At 36.7% G+C, this 24111-nt stretch overlaps 2 protein-coding genes across 10 annotated transcripts in view; one reads left to right on the top strand and one right to left on the bottom strand.

Moving 5' to 3' along the window:
* Positions 1-1216: 1216 nt before the first annotated feature.
* LOC122718548 (arginine/serine-rich protein PNISR-like) lies at positions 1217-6929 on the bottom strand. Its single transcript, XM_043943658.1, has 11 exons — positions 6401-6929; positions 6116-6304; positions 5522-5778; positions 5014-5185; positions 4532-4713; positions 4187-4420; positions 4013-4115; positions 2841-2912; positions 2422-2516; positions 2173-2329; positions 1217-2098 (listed from the first exon to the last, which is right to left on the bottom strand). Exons 1-11 carry the CDS (start codon positions 6486-6488, stop codon positions 1317-1319), a joined length of 2331 nt encoding a protein of 776 aa, XP_043799593.1. The 5' UTR covers positions 6489-6929; the 3' UTR covers positions 1217-1316.
* A 122-nt stretch (positions 6930-7051) lies between these two features.
* LOC122718589 (pleckstrin homology domain-containing family G member 5-like) overlaps positions 7052-24111 on the top strand; it is a 90316-nt gene continuing 73256 nt past the window's right edge. For 3 of the 9 annotated variants that reach the window (XM_043943734.1, XM_043943731.1, XM_043943728.1), the window contains exons 1-6: positions 10718-11243; positions 13413-14193; positions 14411-14841; positions 16803-16893; positions 17106-17187; positions 19607-19709. In XM_043943734.1, coding sequence (XP_043799669.1) covers positions 14061-14193; positions 14411-14841; positions 16803-16893; positions 17106-17187; positions 19607-19709 — 840 coding nt within the window. In that variant the 5' untranslated portion in view covers positions 10718-11243; positions 13413-14060. Of the gene's footprint in view, positions 7075-7355; positions 7447-7641; positions 7816-7901; positions 7972-8068; positions 8180-10717; positions 11244-11263; positions 12862-13412; positions 14194-14410; positions 14842-16802; positions 16894-17105; positions 17188-19606; positions 19710-24111 lie in introns of those variants that run through there. The other 6 variants (XM_043943733.1, XM_043943736.1, XM_043943729.1 and 3 more) reach the window with 5 other exon arrangements.

Below are 24111 nucleotides of genomic sequence, written 5' to 3'. Positions count from 1 at the left end.
AAAGAGGACATTTATCTTCTCTTACGCTGCACACTACGCACTACGTAAAGGGAAAAGAATAAAAAAAAGTAAACTAAACACAAAGAAAAAATGAAATTTTACACAGGTGAGAATATTTTCATTTTTTTTTTCATGTATATTTCTTTTCTTTCTCTTTCTTTTCTTTTTCTTTTTTTTTTTTTTTTTGTTTTATTTATTTCAATTAAAAATGACTCGTTACACTTATCATAGCAATATGTATGTAAGGCCCGTACACTTACAATACATTGAAATCATCGGTTTAACGTATGTCGAACGTATGTATCAATACATGTAACTGAATCAACAGTATATATGCATCGCGATTTTTAAAGTTTTAACAGTTTTTTTTTTTTTTTACTTTTTCACTGATTCGAGATTAACAAATGCCACTCGATACATAAATGAAGAAGATTCGCGATTCTAAGGAAACAACGAAAGATTCAAAGGGTCGTGATATCTACGCGTATTTATTCTCGAATGTATTGGTTAAGTTAAAACTCGTTTGCACCTGAATTAGTTTCATATATATATATATATCAGTGTATGATGCAACCAAGCTTGTGTGAGATTAGTAATAACGATTCGATATTTACTCGTAGGAAATAAATCGACGTCCGACATGTTTTAGACGGAAGTTCGCGCTAATCTATACGATTTCTCGAAATGCAGGTTAATATTTGTTTGTATAAAATGGATACATCATTACAAAATAATGATTATCGGGAATCGTGAATGAAAAAACTTCGCTGACATACATGTGTCTGAGTACTTTCCATAGTAATGAATTGTGTGGGAATAGGATTAAATACAAAGAAAAGAAAAAAAAAAAAAAAAAAAAAAAAAAAAAAGGATAAATTTTTCTTTATATATCGAAATAACGCTACAGTTAAAAATCTGACTGATAGAGCGAAATAATTACAAACTGTCCGGAGGTATTCTATATATATATATAGTTAAAGATATAATATACTCTTCGAATGAGCTTAATAAAACTGGGAAGAAATGACCTAATCGATATTCGATATCACTAACGCGCGCGTAGCTGAGAAATTTCAAAATGGACAATCACAAATCTTGAAAATCTTTACATTTCCGATAATATTTTTTTAACATTATCTATGGACAAAAGGTGTGTCTTTATCTTTATCTTTCTCTTTTTTATTCCTTTTTTTTCTTTTTTTTTTCTTTTTTTTNTTTTTTTTTTTTTTTTTTTTTTTAATTTCATACGAATATCTCGAAAAGTTACTTAATTATATGAATATGTATATACAACCTTGGCTAGAAGTTGGTCAGGTTCAATTCCTGTACCGATGAGACGACGATTTCTTACCGTCCCGATGATTCGACTGCCTTGATCTCGATCGTGATTTTCTATGATCCCTAGATCTAGATCTAGTCCGTCTCTTGCTCCTGGAAACGTAAGATTGCGAACGTTTACGTTCCTTCGAGCGTGTACGAGATCTGTCTCTAGCCCTGGATCTGGATCGTGATCGTCGTTTATCCCTTGCACGGGATTTACTCCGTCTGGTAGAATAGGAGCGACTTCTTCTTCTACCTCTCGAATGGGAACGTGATTTCCTTTTTCCCCTGGAACGCGATCGCGACCATTTCCTGGTGGCCGAGCTGGATCTAGATCTACGACAGCTTCTCGAGCGAGATCTACGCCGTTTTCGATTTCTCGATCTCGATCTATGCTTCTTACTGGACCTATAATTGCTCGAAGACCTTGAACGATACTCTTTACGAGACTTTAGCGATCTAGATCTGGATTTGCGTTTGTGTCCACGCTCGGAAGAACGAGACCGAGACTTTCTGCCTCTGGATTTACTTCTACTCTTTGATTTCCTCTTTCGATATTCACGATCGCGATCTTTGTTCGATCGTTTCTTCTTCACCGAGTTATGACTCGAGGAAGAGGTCGTGGTCTCGGAACTGCTAGATTCGGAATCGGCTGATCCCGATGGAGTATTGGTCTTTGCCATATCAGGCGGCGCTATTTGTTGCTGTGGACTTTGTCCGCCGCTCGACAAAGTTTCAGACGCTTCTCTTTGATTATTTACCGTTTCTTTTTCATCAACTAAAGTAGTGATGTTACGGAGTTACGCTTAATCATGTAATAACCACTTAGTTTTATTATATTTCGAAACATACCTGAATCTTTGCAGCTTGTATTACCAGTATGATTTTCCTGTTGTTTATTATACTGCTCGTCGTAACGTTGCTCTTCCCTCTCATCCTCCTCGGCCAAACGCGCCTCGATTTCCTCCTCCGTCTTTTTGAACGCTTGTTGCCGCCGTTTCACCATTTCCTGTAACGATATTATAAATAATAACAACCCTTCGTTCCCCTTTCTATCGTTTTAAACCTATCTATTTTATTTCCACGTAAGGAGAGACATACTATGAGTTCTTCATCACTATCGTTGTTCTGTGTCTGTACGTGTTCGTTTTGCTCCTCCTCAGATTCGCTGTTGCTGTCGCCATAGATGCCCAGACCTATACGACACAAAAAATATATTATTCTTGTTCTGCATCTATAATACGTTTTCGTCATAATAAAGACATACGCTCGACCACTAAATATGCTGCCGCTACAATTGAAAAATGTCCTGAAAGACATCTTCGTTTTCACGAGAGAACTTATAAGCGAGCATGGCTACAAAGAGTGGTACAATGCACGAACGCATTTTTTTTATTTTTATTTATTTATTTTTATTTATTTATTTATTTATTTATTTATTTTTATAGAAATAACTGCGTATACACGACCGGTTCCTAGGATGACCGTGCGTTGAAGATTACAATAATTTAGAAACTTACCAAGTTTGCGAGTGATCTGAGCAAGAGGGGCCATGTTGTTGAGGGATGCGACGGGGATCTCTCCTGCAGGGACTTACAATACACACGCATTTAGTACCAATGGCTAAGTGCTATCATCAGGATACCCCCCAAAATTAAATGGTACTGATCACCGATATCACAAGGAGAGTCGATCCTGCCATCAATCCTCATATACCTTAAGAAATCTTTAATAGCAATCCTTTTAGATATTGTACGAAACTGAAATTTCTTTTGTAAAGAAATGACGTTAGTAGAGGAATATATATGTATATATATATATATCAACGATCAGTTTACGTGCAGAGCCATAAGGTAAGAGTATGAATGAGATTATCAATGAAAACAGATATGGGTAGGACCGTTTTGTTAAATGTTAAAATATTATCTGATAACTACTACGATATATAAAGCAAGTAAACATATATTGAAGAGAAAAATAAAATTAATTTTATGTGATTTTCTCATATCCACAATATGCAGTCGGGTTTTCGTAATAATTACGTGATCCAATTAATCAATAATTAATTAAACCGATCGAGAAGTGGATATAAAAAATTTGCTAAGATAAATATTTGCCCTTTACGCGTTTTTTTCTTTCTTAAATTAATAAAATTATCGAATCTTATCATATTTTTTTCGCCACTTTTTCTTCCTTTTTTCACGAACGATTTATCCTGTGAATTAATATAACTTTTAAATTTTTTATAAATAATAAAAAAAAACGATTCGATAAAAAACAATTATTAAACTAATTATGTAAAAATTGAAAGTTTATAGTTAATAAAACTGGGTGATATGGTTTCTTTTTCTTTCTTTCTTTCTTTCTTTTTTTTTTTTTTTTTTTTTTTTTTTTTTTTTTTTTTTTTTTTTTTTTTTTTATATAATACTACTTAGAGAAAAAAAAATAATATCACTTATGGTACGTGTATACAAAATCCTGGAAAAATAAAATAGGATATCCTGAAATCATCGAATAATTAACTCTATGAATTGAACAATCTTTGTTTAATGTTTAAAAGCTTATATTACACAAATGGGCAAATAAAATTCACCGCAACACTGCACAAGACTCGTATGAATCAGATTCTGTGCACTGGTGAGCGAAATATGAAATATCAATTTGTTAGTTGTATCGTGTGTATCTGGGGTACCTTTGGCACGTGCGCGGCTCCAAACCTCTCTGCATATAGCACCGATTTCTTCGTTCGTTACCTCCAGAAGGATTTCAGTCAACGATCTCCGCACCTTTAACATCTATACCGAAGCAAATCTGTAATATCGTAAAATCTGCGATTAACGATGAATTTGATCGGGATAATATTCACCACATCCTGCAGTATCTCTTCTCTCGTCCGTTTCGGCGTAGGTATAGTCGCGTTAGACGTGGTTGGACTTCTATCCGTGTGCGTATGTGGATCCGGCGAGTCTGCGTCTCGAAATCGTGATTTCCGTGGACGAAGAAGAATGTCTGGAGTACGTTCGAAATTTTTTTCAGTCACCTGCTGATTATGTACCCCATCATCAAGATCTTGTTCAATTTCCTTCTCGGAATCAGAATCCTGCATTTCAAAAGAGTAACGAGAAATGAAAAATAACGAATGTTTTTCAAGATTATTTAACATAGGTTTATTTGCGAAGCACGCAATTAATGCATGCATTTGGACACCTACAAATTTGCTTTTACAAGGATTCAGTACAGCCCGAGCTTCATCCTCGGCTTGCTTTCGGGCTTCTAATTCTTGTTTCCTTAGTATTTCTTGCCTTTCCCTTTCAACAGCTTTCTGTTTTTCTTTTTCCATTTTTTCTAAACCCTCCCTAATCCATGCTGGCAATTGTCTACGTTTTGCCGCGTCTAAAGTAAAAATATCCTCATCGTATGTACATTTAATCACGGGCTAGTAACATGTTATCGTAAATGTTATTTGACAAACACGTTGGAGGAAAAATTCAATATACGATATAATACGATATAATTGATTAAAGTATTGTGATCAGATTAATGTCAAATTATAATAATATTATGAGTCATTGCATGTCTTTGTAATTCAACAATAATCATAATATGATTACATTACATTATCCATGTTATATATAAAAGGTATTAGTGCATTCAGTCATAGTTATTCTAAGAACTATTCTCTTTTCTACTTACCTATGGTTGTCGTTGTATCCTCCTCAGGTGTCTTTTCCCTATCTTCTCGACATCTTACAGTATCCATTGGTCTCATATGTGGTGCTCTATTTGCATGTCTGATTCCTTTCATAAAAGGGGGTGGTTGAGGAGGTATAGCGGTAGGTGGTTCTCCAGACCAATAATTAGTCACCTAAATACGAGATACTTATTATCTTTAATTTTTAATCCATGTCTTTATACCGTTTCAAAATATCGATCCTTTTTAATTATATAAATTTCTCTATTATATGATATTTCATGATTTATAATTAAGGAAAATGAGTAGAAATCAAACTGTAAGTTCAATTCAATAATTCAAACTACAATATATCAAACAATATTTTCTCTTTTCAATTTTACAATACACCTTTTTTAAAAAAATAATATCATAATTTTATACACAATTCTGTTTTACTAAGTCTAAATAAAAGGGAAAATATAGGAAGTTTTTTGGTGCTCTATGTTATATTAGAAATACAATTTTAACCTGACTATAAGGTTGTGTCGGAGGTACTGAATTATAAGAATACAAAGATGGTGTTGCTGGTGGTGGCACACTAAATTCTGATGTTGTAGATATAGTTGGAGCAGGTGGAATAACAGGCACTGTTGGAATTCCCATAGGTTTTCCATCAGAACCTATAGAAACACCTGGGGGAGGTACACCAGTCCATTCCCATGTACCTGCACCAGAACCTGAAGTGTTCCAATGGCCCCACTGATTCCACTGATTCCATGCTTCAGCTGGTATTAAACAAGATATATCATGAAGGAATATTTCAGATATAGTTTAAATTACCATTAAATAAGGTCTACAAATTATACTTATAAATAAAACAAAAAATCAAATATATAAATATTATTTTTTTTTTTAATTGAACAATATTTGAATAATATTACATTTACATAATAAATATATTATTATTATTATTATTATTATTATTATTATTATTATTATTATTATAATGAATCAATTACAAAAATTAAAAAAATCACTTTTAACGTATTCGACTGTAAATACAGTTAAAAAGATTAGAATTTATTTATTATTAATTTTATTGGATCAATTTTCTTATACTACCTGATCCACTAATTGTTGGTGCAGGTGGTGCTGGTGGTACATCATCTTCTTTTGTATCCATATCCATTGGTGCTTCTCCGCTACCATCGTTGCCAGAGCATATAGGATTAATAGTAGGTGGAGGTGGTGCCGGTGGAACTACAGTTTCTTTCATTTTGATCCATTGTTGAGCTAATGCTGCCCAATCAACTGAATGGTGGTCAAAAGTTTTGTATGACAAATAAATGTTATACAATCATGGTAAGAAATGAATCGCAATGCTGAAATACTTTTTATACCATTTACCTTGATCATTACTCATATTTTGATAAGCTGAAGGATTTAATGCCCATTGGGTTGGATAATCTTTTCCGTCAAACATATCTCCACTCATTTTTTCTACTAATTCCAGAGGAAAACAACAACTATGAATCAACGCACTTTAACCTTGTGAGTGTATAACACAAGACATTGGTTAGCAATGTGAACTTAAAAGACTACCGAGTACAATGCATTGACTACATGATGGAAAAATGATTAGATTTCGTTATTTTTTACCACTTTCACTGCACCGATCAATGTTTTAATACACTTCGAGGCGCCCTATTGCAATATATGTATGTTACTATATGTAATATACACGACGATTATAGACACAATTCGCGAAAATTTATCGCGCTCAAAGCAGCGATTTAAGCCATAGATTAATATAACCGAAGATTAAGTTAATGCAAATTTACATTTTCTACGTACTTTTCGTTCACTTAATTTTTTACGAAACTACCAAACTACTTTACCGGAAAATATTACATCTCCACTAACGGTGGCCGCGAGGTGTCACAACTTACATGCAGCAGCGTTTCCATTAACGAAAGTGAACGTAGCGCCACCATTGGAATTAACTACATGAAAACAGGAATAGTTGGAAGACGAAAGAACGTTCATCGCAGTTCCTATTCTTTTACGTCTCTTCAAATCAGGTAATTATAATTTGTAATAATATTTAATTTATTCTTTAAATTATTTAATTTTGAAATTTATAATCTACTATACGTATAATTACTATACATGATAATTATAGATGGCTTTATTTAAAATAATACTTAATGTATCAATGTCATTCAAATCGTTGCGCTTCTTGCACTTTGCGCCAAAACTTTCCGCCATTATATTTTCTTATCTTCTGACAATTCAAATGTGACTTTGAAATATGTGGAATGTAAAATATTTGTATAATATTTACGAATATAATAATTTTCAGTGATATTCGTTCGTTTCAAGTTGAAGATTAGAAATAGAAAAAAATAACGATCATTAAATTAATATTTGAAGAGTTCAAGAAAGTATGACAGGTGAGTTTTAAATTATTACTAAAGTAGATTTTTATCTCATCAGAGTCATCGTTTCGGACAAAGAAATATTTCTTGTTACATTTATTCGTATTAGAAGTTTCGCCATATTTTTATTTGAAATTCTTCATAAGTGTATCATTTAATTCAAAAAATTAAACAAAATTAATGAATTAAAATGGCAAAAATCTAATTTAGGCTTGAATCGTGTTGCTGAGGATAGCGAAGTGAATTAATGTGTTAGTGGGGATGAATGTACCACCCTGTGTCAGGTGTTGTACCTGTCTAGCCTCTTCGATACAAACATAGTTTCACGCGTTTTCGTGGCAAATTGAGCGACGAAGCTCTCTGGTATCGGAAATATTACAAATGGTATTATAGTGATTTCTCTATTTTGCAAGTAAATATCTTTATAATTAAATATTTTTAATATTTGTGATATTTTTTTGGAATTTCAGTAAATGGAATGAAATGTATATGGAATGAATAAATGGAACTTCCAGTAAAACTTCATGTTATGAAAAAAAAGTTAGTGCAATTTTCTTACAAAGTATTTATTTTAATAAATTAATAATTAAATAAAAAATAATACATTTATGATTCATTTTTTATTTTTATTAACCAGATTTTCAAAGTGATCAAGATCAACAACATAAATGGTACAGTATATCGATTGGTCGGATGATCCACAATTTCAAGGAAATTAGATCCCGATGATTACTGTTTTTCATCTCTCGTAAGTGCTCAACGAATACCTATTGTTTAATCAAATCCTACCTATTGTTAATCACAAATTATTTCCAACGCAATAACAGCGTCGTTCCAATTAATATTTCTCCACGTAGTGGCAATCACATTGAATATCGCGCTTCGGGTTTAATTCTGTTCTGCGAAATGCAGCGGATTTCTAAAGCAGGTTGTTGACTTAATAAAGACGCCGGTTGAATCGTGCCGGTTTCACGTTCGTGTGCCACCATTCAGTATGCGACCGTGCACAATGCCGCCAATTTGCCCTTTCCTCTTTTAATGCATTTTCACCGCGACGCTTAAAATTTCTCTCATCGATCAATTTAAACGTGTTAGATTTAAATCACTTACAGATCTTAATCGGTCAAGCCATCATTACGAGTAACTTTTTCCTATTTTTAACCTATGAACTCGAGAGAACGTTAGAACCATCACAAAGAAATTTATCTACGGGATGGGATAATAGAATAATTATGGAATCAGTGTTGCGAAATCAGCTTGGATAACGAATGGAATAGATTTAGGTTAAACGTTTTATCGATTCTTGCAAACGCTCTAGAGAAACGGCGATTCATGCGACGATTCTTCGGTGGACACCTGAGCAAGTCCTTAACTGGCTAAGGATGTCAAGGAAACGATGAAACTTATTTAGTTTAGTAGTAGATATAATTCACTCGTTCGACTTGAAGAAGAAATATTACACAGTACGAACTGACAAATTCGTGAGATCCTTCGAGGAAGAAGGTTCAAGAATTCGACAATCTGCTTTAGAGGACACGGTATCGATCTGCTTACTTACACGGCCTAGAAATAGACAATCCTTATCGACATTTTCACACGTGTGCCAAGGGATGCGTTCTGAAGTTCGAGGAGCATCTGGTTCAGTTCTCTCGCAGGAACTATCTCGTGAACTTTATTACATTTTGTAATGACGTGTATGACACATATACATATATCTAGAAATGTACTCCTTCAATACTCGTAAAAATTTGTTATTGGCCATAACAATACGAATGTGCCAACATATATTCGATAAGGTTTTCAATCGTGAACGAGATTCGTTATTGACCATTTCTTTTTTTTTTTTCCTGGAAACAAAATTTAATTTTAAGAGAAATAGATTTTTAATTCATACGGTATTCGTCGTAGGAAAGGGTTTAAATCGTTATAAATCATCAAAGGAATAATTTAATGTCAATTAGCATTTTTTGTGCAACACGTTATATATCTATAAAATATCAATTCCTGCGTTTCGTCTGATCGTAAAATGCTACCTCGACAAAAGTCATTTCACGGCTCTCGAATATCGAATATGCCAGCAGATTTCCCTCCCTTCACCAATAAAACGGCAACATGCTCGTTTTATAACCACACTAGTTCCAGAACTTTTTATAACGCATTTCAGACATTAACGTGGTGGGTATTTGAAATGCGGACATTAACGGTGTTCTAGGTTTCGTATTGCAACGTGTCAGATATACAAACTTCCTGGCTCAGTCGAGAATTAAGTCATTTGAAGAAATTTTTTTCTAATTTTATTATTATTTTGTATTTATCTTGAATATTTGTCTCGTGCAGACGACGTGAAAGAAATTTTATTTTAAATGAAATTTTTTTTTTTTGAAAGCGTTTTGAAAGAAAGAAATAATTAATAATGGTTTCTGACAATAGATGATCAATAACATATATAAAATATTAAGTATAATTTATTACAATTTAATTTCAAAAATTAAAAAAAAAGATTATAAGTAAATATAAAATTTTTTTTATTATTATTCATAGTCATTCATGAACCATTAAATATCCATTTTAATATTATAAGAAAAATGAAGTAATTCCTCTATGAACTTATAATCTTTTAAGTTTTCCTATATTGTAAATTTCATCAAATATCAGTGCAAGATAAGGTTCTATTGTTAACGAGAGGTTGCACACTTCACAATATAATCTTATAATTCAAAGAAAATACGAGAACGTATTAATGATCTCACGTACGATACAAATTCATCATCTTTCATATCAAACACCATAGTCTTAGCATCAGATATACGAAACCAAATCGAATCGATTAGTTTCAAATTTTTCCTCTTGGCAATTACCAAAAATCCTGCGATCATTCGAAAAATATTTATTCAAACGTGTTTAAAACACACATAAAAAAAAGCAGTATAACTATAGTTACAACAAAAGCACACTCGAGAAATCGAAGTAAATTGAGTACCACTGGCACGAGTACCGCACATTTTTCCTTGGCAGATAGACAGTTTCTTTCTCGATTGGTTCCATTGGAATCGAACGTTCCATTGCTCCCTTTTCCCGCCACGATCTCTCCCCACCACATGGGGTCACCTCGCCTCTTACCTGTTTTCTTAATTTCTTAACCCGACGAGTCTGTTTGATTTTCGCGCGTGCACGGTCGATAAAACGTCGCGACTGTCTTGAAATATTCAAAAAAAAAAAAAAAAAAAAAAAAAAAAAAAAAAAAAAAAAAAAAAAAAAAAAAAGAAAAGAAAAGAAAAGAAAAGAAAAAGATTACCAAAATTTTTGCATATCCTCCTCTTCGACTCGCGCGTGCGAATCTATATCTCGAATCGGTTCGCTTTTATCGCGGATAATTTTCGGGACAGAAATTCGCGCATAGGAATCGCAGTTATCGCGGCGATAACGCTCGATGATGATGTGCCGTGCTCGATAAGCGTGCGGATTCCAACGACTACCTGATTTTTTTAATTCCTTTGTTTACTACTCGATCGAGTGAGCGGGATTATTATCGGAGGCGAGTCGAATTAATCGGTTCAGTTGTGCCGTTCAGTCAGTTTTTAAACCGCGGATCGTGCGAAAACTGGGGCTGGTGTAATCGTATCCGGAGGAAATGAAGCGCGAACGATCCACAGTGGGAATTCATTAATCGTTAACCCGTTAACGAGATCGCGTTCGATCCCCGGGTCAACGAACTTGGATCCCGTGTTCGTATATTTGCTTGTATATGTGCGTGCACGCCTGATTCGGTTTATTTTATTCTCGAATAGTTATTATCCCCATCATGGTGATCCGTGAGTATATATATATATATACTGGTTGTGAAATATCGAATTCCGTGTGATTTACTACGGTTTCGAGATCGCGGTTACGATCGCGGACCGGTCGTTTTATCGTGCCACGAAATCTGTGCAAACCAGTTGTTCCTTCCAGACTCGCTCGTAATTTCGTTTCTTAGTCGTATCGACAATATTCCAGATTCGGTTGGCAATCGTGCAACGGTGTTTTATATTAAAATTCGATCATTGTGCGCGGATTATTGTTTTTTTAAAGGCGTATGTAATATTATCGGTGTCGCGTCGTATTATTCGATATCTGTTTGTATCCTCGCCGAGGAAAATTTTCTCGATGAAATTTCTCGATGATTGAAAGAGAGAGACAGAAAGAGAGAGATAGAGAGAGAGAGAAAGAGAGAGAGAGATTGAATATTTCGTTATCGGGATAATTTGATATTTGAGGTATTGGTTAAAAAAAAAAAAAAAATTCCACTCGATCCATCCGCATCGACGATCAATTGCGACGAGTTTCCATTTACTAGTTTCTAATCTAATGAACTTTGCGCCACCTTGAGCAACCTTATCGGTGCATTCACGAACGTGGCAACGCATGTTACGTGGTGCATCGATTAAACTAGTGCAAATTTTAAGGCCAGCCTTAAAACCGCGGGAACGTTCCGCGTTTGATACCGAGTTTCGTCGATTGCCCCTCCTCCCTCCTTGCTCGATTTATATCTAGCTGTCTATTTTTAACCGACTCGTCGTCGCTTATCGCTTTTTTTGATCAATGATTCCGTCTTCGCATAGCAGGAAGATAACTTTTCCTTATTTTTCTTTCCAATTTTTTTTTTTTTTTTTTTTTTTTTTTACATCGATCGTTGTTTCGATGCAGTGATAGAGTGAGAAAAATTATTGGCACTTTAAGTCGTACACGCTTTCATGCTCTAGTGGGGTGTTAATCGTTCTTAAGTGTTGCATTTTTACGGTGATATATCGACGCGCAAACGTATTATTACTCGTGACGTCCCTCGTAAATCGATGATAACATTGTAATACGCCATTACCATTACGATAGCGTTAATTGCCGGTGACGAAAACCGATCGTACGCGTGCATCCTCGCTCGAACCATTGTTCTACTCGTTGAAAATTTTGTTTCCCCCTCGAGGCCAGAAAAACTCGTCGATAATTTTAATTTCTTTAATTCAAATTGGATCGATTATTCGAGGGGATCGATTCACACGAATTTGGAATTTGTTAACGTGGGATTAAACAATAGAACGTTTCGTGGATTTTTTTTTTTTTTTTTTGGAATTGGAAATTTTTTTTATCCGAACGGAAAAAGAACTCGCGAAATTTTTCCTCGGAAAAACGATTCGACCTGATAAGTTCGGTTAATTTATGTCGGTGTATGATGATAAGGAAGAAAACGCGATAAGAAAAAATACGCTGATAGCTAGAAAAGTTAAATACGTTTCTTAACTGCAACGACCGTGGCCGTATAAATGGGGAAAATTCAACAATAGGGAAAGGAAACGAAAAGAAAAATAAGTGCAACTCTTGTGTGCATAAGGCTTGATGTTTAAGTGTGTATGTGTGTGTGTGTGTGCAAATGAGAAGGAAAGATAATGAAAGAAAGTATGTATTTCGTTAATTAATTATGGATTTATCGATATAGAAATAGGGTCAGTAATAATTACGTGATTAATACGACACGATTCACTAACGGAACTCATTAATCCGTATTAAAAACTCTGATATAGCTTGATTATAAAATCGGATTAATCGAACTATAACTACTATCGATAAAGATATCCCCTTATCTGCGATCGACTTCTATATATCTTTAATGGAACTTCAAACCAAATAATGCGTATTTCATCCAATGAGATTATCGTTTGAAATCAATATAAATTCAATCATCATCCTGTAAATTTGTCCTAATTTCATTCTAGATATAGAGAGTAATGAAAAACAATTAACATTAATTTTTAAGATAAAAAATTCGATATACTCTGCAGCAATGATATTTTTCGCGTCGATCGTTAATTGTCGATAACTAAGAAAAAAAAAAGAAAAGAAACAAATCACCGATCACTCAAACGCGAACGAATCTCTTTCAAAACTTCACACTTTTGTACCATTTCGATCGATATTCAGCCACCGATTTCACCGATCGATGATTTCAGCGTTAAATTTCTACTTGCCATTTGTCGAACGTGATTCAAGGGCGAGCAAGCCCGAGAAAGAGAGCGACGAATAAACTGGTGGAAGGGGGAGAGGGTAGGGGGGGCCGGGAACAGGCCATTTGCCACGAAAGTTCGTACATTGTTTGCCGACGATTTACTCGATCGACACCCGGAACAATAAAACGGCGTCCGTGATGGAACGATCTTTCACGTGGGCCTGGCAACAACAACAACAACAACAATTGGACGATCGACTAGCAGCCGTAACACCGTTCTATTGATCGCGTCACCGATGTGACAGGTCAGCCACGGTCTGCTGGCGGCCGGAGAAATTTGGAAATAATCGGCGAAAACCGTTTAATTGTCCGCTCGAAAGCGCACCAGGCTCGTTCCGTTCATCCGGTTCATTCGCAGCGTTGCCTCGACCGATTCGTCCATTCGCGATCGGCGGAGTCGCGTGGAATCGCTTTGTCCACGACTATTGGCTCGATGGAGGCAAGGCCGATTTCGGCCGGCCGATGAATCCTTTCGTCGAACGGCGAAACGCGGCCATATTCGTCCGCGGAGGAATCTTTCGAGCGGACGGACGTTCTCTTTGACTCCCTTCGGCGAGAAGGACGATCGAGGATACACATCGAGATTGGCACGATGACAACGTTGAGGAAGGACGAGAAGAGGGGTTCGAAGAAGTCGAAGAAGAGCGGCGGCGAGAAGACGTCCGGTCGGAGCGCGAAGACGGCGAAGCAGGTACCCGCGAAGAAAAGTGAACCGAAAGTGCAAGGTATTGCGTCTAACTTTGCGAACCTTTTAACGAGAACGAAATGGAGAAATGATTTTTTATAGAAAACTTTCCGATTACTATTCTTTTAACATCTTTTAACACTCTCGTTATCTCGTTATTCTCTTATTTCTCCTTGTGTACTTTTATTAATATCATGATGATAATATTGTAATAATATATATATAAAGAAAAAAAAAAGGAAATACTTGTGTTTCAGAGAAGTGGTACAAGGATCTATTGATCTACGACAATGATCTCTATAGCGAAGAGGTGAATCTGTCGAAACGCGTGGAGGAAGAGGATACGGAAAAGGAGAGCGGGAGAATCGAGCGAAAATCGTTCCGTCGGAAAATCGGGTTGCTATTGAGAGGGAGCGCGGCTGAATTACCGGCCGTGATAAATCGCAGCCTGCAACCGATTAGGCGCAGCCTAAGTTTCAGCAAGGACTTGAACCGTCTTCAGGAGCCGTCGAAACCGCACAGGGCGAGCAGCGCGCATTGGTACAACAGTTTGGTGTCTTTGGCGGAGGACGAATGTTTGGACGAGTATGACGACAGCCCGTCAGAAAACAGTCCAACGATCGAGGAACGATTGTTCTCTTCGAAGGTTCAAGTCACCAGGACGCAAAGCCTCATCGACACCACTTTCGTAAGGATCATTAGTAAAGGAAAAACTTATCGATCGAGTCGACGTCCCACACTTTATACACTGTATACCGGTAAATTGATCGAGTTTACAGTCGAATTAATTCCCGTTCGATCGTTGTTCGAGAGGATTAACCAGCGTCGATGGATAGGATTTGCAAGAACGAGATAGCATTTTTATCGGGACAAATTTATTTTCTTTCATCGATCCAACGAGAAACCTTCAATCTCACCGGCGGCGCACTAGTTATGTAACGTTCATCCCCGCAATTAAGATCTAATGAGCGTCCCCATCGAATTTGAATGGGATTTTAAATGAATTTGAAATGGAAATCGAGTCGTTGGAGGAGGTTAGCCGCGGAAGATTGGTTTGCATTTGTATTTAATGTAAAATCCAATGGGGAAAACGCTGATGGAACATGATGAAGGGAATTACGTTAACCGTGTCTCTAATTTTTAATAGTTTTATTCGCTGGATCGTGTTTCGTTCGAAGAAACAAGGATATGAAATGAGATTAATTACCACTCGTTGTCGGAATTACGAAAATTTTCCCTTCTAATTTCGTCGGTTATTTCATTTCTATTTCAAAGGAAAACACGCTGTTATCAGTTTAAATTTGTTTTATGTATCAACTTATTTGTTATGTCAAATTAATACGCGGGCCAATTTTAAGCTGTATATAATTATCCCGTGTTAATTTTAATATGGAAGAGAATTCATAAAAGTGGAAAAGAAAACGGGGCAAACTCTTCATAACTGGTACTTTTTCAAATCGTAATGTTATTTTTAGATATACGTTTCCAATATTATATAGACTTTTCGAAACCTGTTCAATTTAATTAATATCTTATAGAAGTTTCATCCATTCTTATTCGAACAAGTTTTATTTACTGAAACAATGATAGATAATACTTTCTCATCGATTCGATGGAGCGAGACTAAGTCGTGTTAATGAGACTTGATTTATTGGAATATAAATTAACTTCCAATGAAATACAAGACTGCTTATCTCGAGCTTGATAAAATTACTTTTTATTAAGACGATTTCTCTTTTTTTCTCTCTCTCTCTATCAATGATAATTTCATTCGAAATAATTTCAAAAATTTAAACATTCTAAAGATGTGAAGTTTCGCTTTTGCTTAAATTTTTTTTTTTTTTTGCAATTCAATCACAATCTTCGTCAAAGTAAATATCTGTATCCAATATCTAATATTTAAATCAAACATGACGAAGAATTAAATTTGAATGTTCAACACGTCACCGTGTTGTAATCGATATAAATATAAATTCGAAGAAAGCTGGAAGAAAGCTGAAATGTGAACCAACCTTAACACCAACAACGTTCTCTCCACTGTGTTCGCGGTAGAAACTTGATCAATAATTTTGCCCTCGCTTCGCGGCCAAGCTCGAGAGTAAATATTTGGATCGTAGATTAATCCAAGATTCTTTACGTTCTCTCATGTCCTTCCCTCCTTTTGTTCCTTTTCCTTACTTCTTTTAATACTATCCTTCCATTAAAAAGGAATCGGTCGAAGCCTATAAACTTTGATTCCTCACGTGTAATCGCGTCCAAACGTGGGAGGCGCATTAAGGGGATGAAAATATCCGCGTAGGCACGATACAACATCGGAAAGAAATATCCTCTTTGGCCACGCTAGAAAAAGATCGATGTAAATAGAAGAGCCGGCGGTAAAGCACGAAACAAGAATCCTTCTTGTCTTGTTCCCTACATCTTTTATCGAAACCGAACAAAATGAACTTTCATCGATCAATTCAAATTCTCTCCCCTCAATCCTCAATCCTATTTTCTTACCTTCGAAACATTCGTTGTTAAAAAACAATTTTCGATGTAGCATAAAATTCTGACGATACGAAATTAAACATATTTGTATTTATACCCCGACACTTTTCGATTCATTTTCGTGCGTTTTCGACCCGATATGAAAGAAGATGCGTGTTTCAGCAGACGAGAAGCCCGAGGAGACGAGTGACCGATCTGCTCAAGCGAACTGCCCCTTATGGTCGGCACAGCGACCATTACGACTCGACCATAGGTAATTTTCAATTATTTATGCCTCGCCTCGAATCGAGTTTGGGGCGAAAAAGCGGGCGACACTCGAACAGCTCCAATTTTTCTTCTTCTGTGAAAATAAATTTTCAATTAATTATAAGCTCGGTCAACTTCCCTCTCCAAATGATCGAAAGGAAACGTTTATGAGTTTTCTCCGTTCCCACGACTGACAAAACTTTATATTTCTGTTCGCAGATTTGAGCAATCCACCGTTCGAGGCCAGCAGCCTTCCCGCTCTCGCGCACACGGATGGAAGCTGCAACGAGCTAAGATTCCCGTAAGTGACGCAACATCTCCTCCCATTTCTATTGAAACACGGCCTCGATAAAAGATCACGACAAATCTTTCCAACTTTCTCCTCTGGACGGATTGCAAAGAGGGGGGGAAAAGAAAGAGCATCCGGAGGAACTATTAACTCTCTCTTCCTTTTTTCTTTCTTTTCTTTCACCCCGATTGATAAAACGCACGATAGTATTAAACAGGGGCTGGAGATAGCTCTCCAGTTATCAACAACTAGCAGTTAATTAAAGTTCTTCCTCTACGACGGGCAACCCTTTTGTTTAAAGGGTCGAGTAGTAAATTGCGCTTTGGGACGGGTTAATTTACGGGTGTCGCAGAGATCTTGGCTCAAACGCGGAAGGTGTACGCAACGTTGTTAAACCAGAGGAGAAGAATTTTCGAAGAACGTGGAGAACTTTGAAAAACGAGGGACAGGTTGTACGAGGAGCACCTCTGACGGATGGTGCGAAACGAAACCTTAAATCAATGTATCGACGCGTGGAACGAGGCGTGGATCTCCTCGACACGGAACGAACGGCCGTGCAAGATTTGTTTCCAAACTTGAGGAAACTCATAAGGGGAGAGAAAACGTTGGATGTATTTCCCGGATACTTCGGACAACTCCATCGAGTTTCGTTTCCAGATTCACGCCTCTCTTCCCTTCCTCTCCCCCTCCCTCTCCGTTTCCCGCGAGCCAAGAAGTAATTCGTTACTACTTCGAATCGTGCTACAAAAGCATAAGTTTACGTGTCACGAACGTAATTGGTTCGACCCAGTTGCTAACAATCCCGAGAAGTACCCCTAGCCCTGAGCAATTCCGCTTATTTTTTCTCGCGGATGGAAAAGGAACACACGAACACAAAATTTCTTTCTTTTCCTCTCTCTCTCTCTCTCTCTCTCCTTTCTTTCTCCAGTAACAACTGGATTGTTCACCAAATTCTAAACAAGTTTCGAACGCGGAAAAATATCATCTTCGATAAATGTCATCGTATGTATTCAAAATATTTGTATATTTATATTATTTATATTATATTATATTTATATTATTTATATTATATTTATATTTATATTATATTTATATTATTCGCGAGATCTGAAGGGATCTAATGATGTAAGAGATCTAGTGATGTAAGGAGGAGAAAGCTGTAAGGAGTACTCGGAGTACTTTCTTCCTGTTGATGAATTGGAACAATGATACGGGCCTGACTCGCAAAATATCACGAAATACGTAAGATCCTGCGGTTAATTTTGCTTGAAAGGATTTAGTGGGAGAGAGAAAGGAAGGAAGGAAGAAATATTTCCTCCGTGGCCCAATCTTGGTAATGCCTACGGTATCTGCCCACGCACAAAGGCATATACGTATATAAGACTGTCGAAGGTTTTGCGCGGATAAAAACGGGGGAAGAAGGGGGAGAAGAGGTTTTAATCAATGCTGGACTTGTTTCCGTTGCGCGAGAAGGGAATACATGCAGAATATATTCCTCGAGATGGTTCGATTCGCGGTGGTGGTGGACGCATCGAAGATGGAACAGGAATGGAAAAAATATAAGATGTCTCCTACCGAAGTTTCGTCTTTCTTAGCCCGGCCGGCCGTCATTTTTATCTCGAGATTAAAAAGGAAGAGGAAGGTTAAATAGAACTAGTATAGCGAGATCATTCCCTTGGAATTGTGTTCCAAATCTAGAAAGAGCCAGAGCTGTCTTTTACTTATCTTCCTTCCATCGTAACAAGATTCGAATTAATTATCGAGAGATCCGGAGTGAAAGATTATCATTTCCTTTCTCTTTTTCTCTTTTCTTTTCTTCCTCTTTTTATCGCATTTTTTTCTTAATATTATTGGAAGAAGGTAATAAGTGGTCGAAAAAAAAAAAAAAAAGAAAAGTGATGGAAAAGCACAATTTCTCTCTTCCCCCCCCCCCCCTGCTCTTGTTGATTAATACTGAATCAATCTCTATCGATCTTCGTGGGCTGGCTGGGTCAAGGTGGAGGAGGAGGAGGAGGAGGATAGGTGAAAATTTTACACCGCAATTTTGCTAAATTTTTTAATGGAATCGCGGCCGGTTATAATAGAACCACGGCTATTAATCACTCGATTCGACGAAGTTCATCAGCTGGCGCGTGACAATATCGAAAATTCATTTCATTCTCGATTTATTCATCCCGTCGTCCGTTATGGATGACATACGCGGGGATGAACGATTCTTCGGATAAAACAAAAAGAGAATTGGAGTGATAAATTGCCAGAGAAGTAGTTAAGCAAGAAGAAGAAGAAGATCGAGGCACGATCTGAAAAATATTTCCAAATATTTGTTTCCCTGTAAGATTTTTTTACAAAATTATCGAGGTCTTTATTTTTAACTTGAGCTCGTGAAGTGGTGAATGGTTTATATTTAACCAGACGACTTTTCCTTTTTCAGCCGTGAAGGGGAGCAACAGGTCAGGAACGAATGGAGGAACCTGAAAGTTCCTGTCGGTCGAAATCTGTCTTCCCTACATGTCGGCCCCGTGAACCATCGAGAGGTAAGTGTCTGACAAAAAACAGTTTAATTAGTTCAACGTATTTCTCTATCACGTATTACCCTCTGTTATTTATTTCCCCCCCGCTTTATTATATCGTTAAACTATTAATCACCGAGCCAAAGGATCTCTTCCTCTCTAAAAGTCGAGGTGAAAATGATATATCTATCTATCTTGCAGTGGAACGTTTTGTCTAAGATGTTGCGAGTCTAGGTTGATAGATAATGATTGAAAATCTAAATTATTTTTAACGGATGCTTTTAGAGGATAATTGCATTCAGTTTATTATTTGCTGCTATTACGAACTGCAAAGCAATTTCTCTCGTTTGTAATTCTTTCCATTTGCAATTTACAATGAAAATTCCGAATAGATGGAAGTGATATGATATAAATGAAAGTGATTTTTTAGTTTATACGTGGACAATGAAAAAAATATTAATAACAATTATCCTACCTTTTCTAATTCTAATCAAATAAAAAGACCGAAAATAAAAATAATACAAAACAAAATTCGTATATATACGCGTTTTACTAAATAAAAAACGCATTTTCGGGTACGATTACGAAGAAAAGGAAGAGTATTCTCCAATTACACAGCCTCAAAAAATATTGGAAAACATTTGTCTCGCAGGAAATAATTAAACAATCGACGAATCTGAGAAAGTTAAAGCGAGATTATTCTGCTCGCGAGGTGATCAATTAAGGATACAGGGGTTGAAGTTGATTAATCAACGAAGTTTAATAACGTTATAACGGATTAACTTTTTTCGTTAAGGAACAGTTTAACGAATGTTTCAATGTCCTTCGTTTAATTAATAGCAATACTCAGAGGGAGATCTGTCATACGTCGACAGATTTAACGGATCCCCTTTTCCCCCCCTCAACTATACGTACACATTAGCCCATAATTAACAGTCAAAGGATTTTCATGTCGATTCCCTAGACACCGTATTACACGCAAAGAGATACGGCTTTGAAATATTTCACGGGCGCCTTATCCTTTTGACTGCTCGACTAGCCCGAATAATCCTCGTTTTCATCCGGAAAGAACGGTAAAAAGACCTCGCCAGAGGCATCGAGGCTCCCTCTCCGAACGCTTTGAATCAAAGACACGCCTCTCTACCCATGTTTGTTCCTCTATCGACCGATCTTCCGAATCGTCGTTGCCTCCTTATCGTTCGTCATAATTCGTGATTCGGCTCTTCACATGTGAATATACGAGAAAGGGGAATGTAAAGTAAGTATGTTGTTGCCTTCCATCTGTTTCGAGATTAATAAAGCGACGAGCTTAGAAAGCTCCTCGAGATATAATGGAATACGAACGTTTTCGTGAAATTCAAAGATCGTAACTCGTTCCTGTTTTCGAATTGGAGGAATTGAGTGGATTTAAATGGACGACGAATGTTCGTTACTTTTCTCTCTACCACAAAGAATAACCTTTTTTGTCGGAAAAATGAGATACTCGTAATTATTACGTAATTTTAATCGTATCGCTTAATATTTCGTGTACGTATTCCTTTTTCTTTAATAATTGTTTCAACATTTTTATGAATATATAACAATTTATTATATATTTTTATACATATAAACAACAGCGAATATAAATTCCAATATTCCGGCATGCTGGAAGCGATATAGTCGGATTATTGGAGTACGATCTCGAAATACGATAGGATAGGAGAAAAGTAATACGAAAAATCGAATGAAATGAATCGATAATAGGAATAATTTTCCAACGAAGATAATTAATAATAATGTATCCGTGTCCGGGTAAAAATTAAATGATATCAATAAAAAAGAAAAGAAAAGAAAAGAAAAAAACGTGTTCACGATTCGAATTTATTATACGTGTAAATGAATCATAATGATCGTTAGAATTTTTCCTCTCTGCTCGAAACATTTCTTTTGTCCACCAAGCTAACAAGTTCAAAGATAAGATAACATCCAACTATCAATTGGCACTGATGATTGCACGTTTCGAACGAGCTGCAAAAAAAAAAAAAACCATTCCCTCGTTGAGATCTTTATGCAAGATTAGTAAAGTCCCTCCCACCCTACTAGAGAAAATTAATCACGCTCTTAATTAGGGAGAAAAATGTGGTGATCGTAAAGCTATCAAAGCGAAAGTAATTACTCCACCTCTCTCTCTCTCTCTCTCTTTCTCTCTCGGTTAACAACGAAAAGGAATAATATGGTAAAAAAAAAAAAAAAAAAAGAAAAAGAAGAAGCTTAGAGAAAAAAAAGAAAGGAAAAAGTGCAATCGTAGTTTCGAACCGCGTTTATATCCGGTATTAATTGTTCGAGCATCGATCACGAAACGTTTGCAGGGAGGCGCCAAGTCCTCGAAATTGGCACGAAGACGCGAACGAGAACTCGTATCGTCGTTTATATTGTTTCGAACGTGACGATCCCTCGCTTCCTATGAAACTCGTATCAATTTTTTCGCTATTCCACGTAGATGAATACAGGTGAGGAGAATGGCGCGGATCGTTAAATTCGTCGAAGCACGGGAAAAGATTGTCTGCTATAATCGTCGATTCTCTTTCTCTCTCTTTTCTTTCCATTTCTTCTTCCTTTTTTCCCCTTTCTTTTTCAAATCAATCAAAACAGGAGTGGAAAAAGGATCGATGAAGAAATCGAATCGAATCTCTTTAACGCGAAATTTCTTCGTTATGACCGATATATTTTCTCGATAACTTCTCACTCTGATCGGCCCGAAATGCCGACAGAAGCATCTTTTCTCTTTCCCTCATTCTCCTTTCTTTTTCCTTTCTAAACTTCTTTTTTTTTTTTTTTATCATATTATTCCTTTTCGTTGTTAAAGAGAAAGAGAAAAAGAGAGAGGCGGAGAAGCTTCTGCTTTTGTCTCATTCTCGTTCGCCCTTCCCTTTCCCTTCATTTTTCCCCTTTTCCAGTCCAACTGCTCGTTTCCCCTCGTTTCGCGCGCTCGGCCTCGCCTCGATTTCATTTCCAGCACGATTCAATCTGTTCACGGTTCCGTGTTACTTATCGCGGCTCAAAATTGAACGCAATCCTCGATGAGGCGAGCGATGAACGATGAGTCGTGTCATGGACGATGGAACGTTCCAGCTCGATAGTTCTTCATCAAACGGGGGGATATTCTCTCTCTCTCTCTCTCTCTCTCTTGTTCGACCTCCGACGACGATTTAGCGAGAAATTTTTAATCAACCACCGCGGTGGACGAGTTTTAAGGGAGGAGGGAGATTTATGGATACGGGTTCGGTCCGAACGAAGGAAGGAAAAAGCGCGAAGAACAGCTGTTCCGGCGGCGAATGTATCGCAGCTGCGAGTTTCCGTTAAATTTAACACTCTCGGCCGGGAAATCGCGGGTTGCTTTCGCGAGCTTTTGCGATCCAAGGAATATAAATTAAAACGAAATTCGGTTCGCGCTTCGGTCTCGCTTCTGCTTCCGCTTTTCGCCATATTAAAGGGTGGAAGCAGGAATAACTTTAACGAATGAATAATATGGGTCAGTGGTTGAGATTATTATACGGATTAAAAAAAAAAAAAAAAAAAGAAAAGGAAAAAAGAAAAGGGACTTCTTTTTTTCCCCTTCGTTTGATAAATCTGAGAAAAATTGGATCTGTCTTTAACGTGTCGGCAATTTCGTTAGGATTATCCTTTGTGGAAGGGGTAGAATTGGTTGGGAAGATAAAAAGAGAGAGAGAGAGAGAGAGAGATTTCGTTTAGAATTTTTAACAATCGAGTTAATCGAGTGTATCGGTGATCTATCTTTTCCTTTTGACCCGCTCTTCAAGTTTTTAATTAAAATATCCGCCGAAATACAAACTCATGGTCGTGTCAAAGTTGAACGAAATCGTAAATCCGTCGATTTGGATGATGTAATAAATTTTTCCAGCGGTGGTCACCGCCGGTCGATTAATAATATTGAACGAAATAAAATAGAAAAATTCGTGAAACGAGAAATTTTGCTTTTCTCCGCGCGAATATCTTTCAAACGCGGGAAGAGATTCAATCGATTTTACTCTTGGCGAGGGGCACAGTTACGATTTTTCCGTGTGATCCGTTGTCGAAGCTCGATTCGACCCGCCTCGATCTATCTCGATTCAAGTTGCGATCGACCGCGGTCGTAAAACACTCTTTCACGGTGTTTCATTAAACTTACACCCGCTCGTGTGCGCCGGATATCGATTTTGGATAAAACATTGGAAATAATGAAACGTCTAATTCGGTTGCTTGATAAAAGAAAGGATGAAATCGCAGCAATCGCGTCCCAGTTTTCGAAACTTTTCTCGTTATTTTCGTTCGATTTATATTACGCTACTATAAACATTGAAATATTCGTCAATTAATTTTCCAATTTGATAATCTCGAAATTTATCCGTGTATTAATTATCGTAGTCTATCATCTACTAATGAGATT

Source organism: Apis laboriosa, unplaced genomic scaffold (assembly GCF_014066325.1).
Source record: "Apis laboriosa isolate Shangri-la unplaced genomic scaffold, ASM1406632v1 scaffold64_cov150, whole genome shotgun sequence".
Taxonomy (NCBI): domain Eukaryota; kingdom Metazoa; phylum Arthropoda; class Insecta; order Hymenoptera; family Apidae; genus Apis; species Apis laboriosa.
This window is presented reverse-complemented; position numbering and strand designations above follow the sequence as displayed.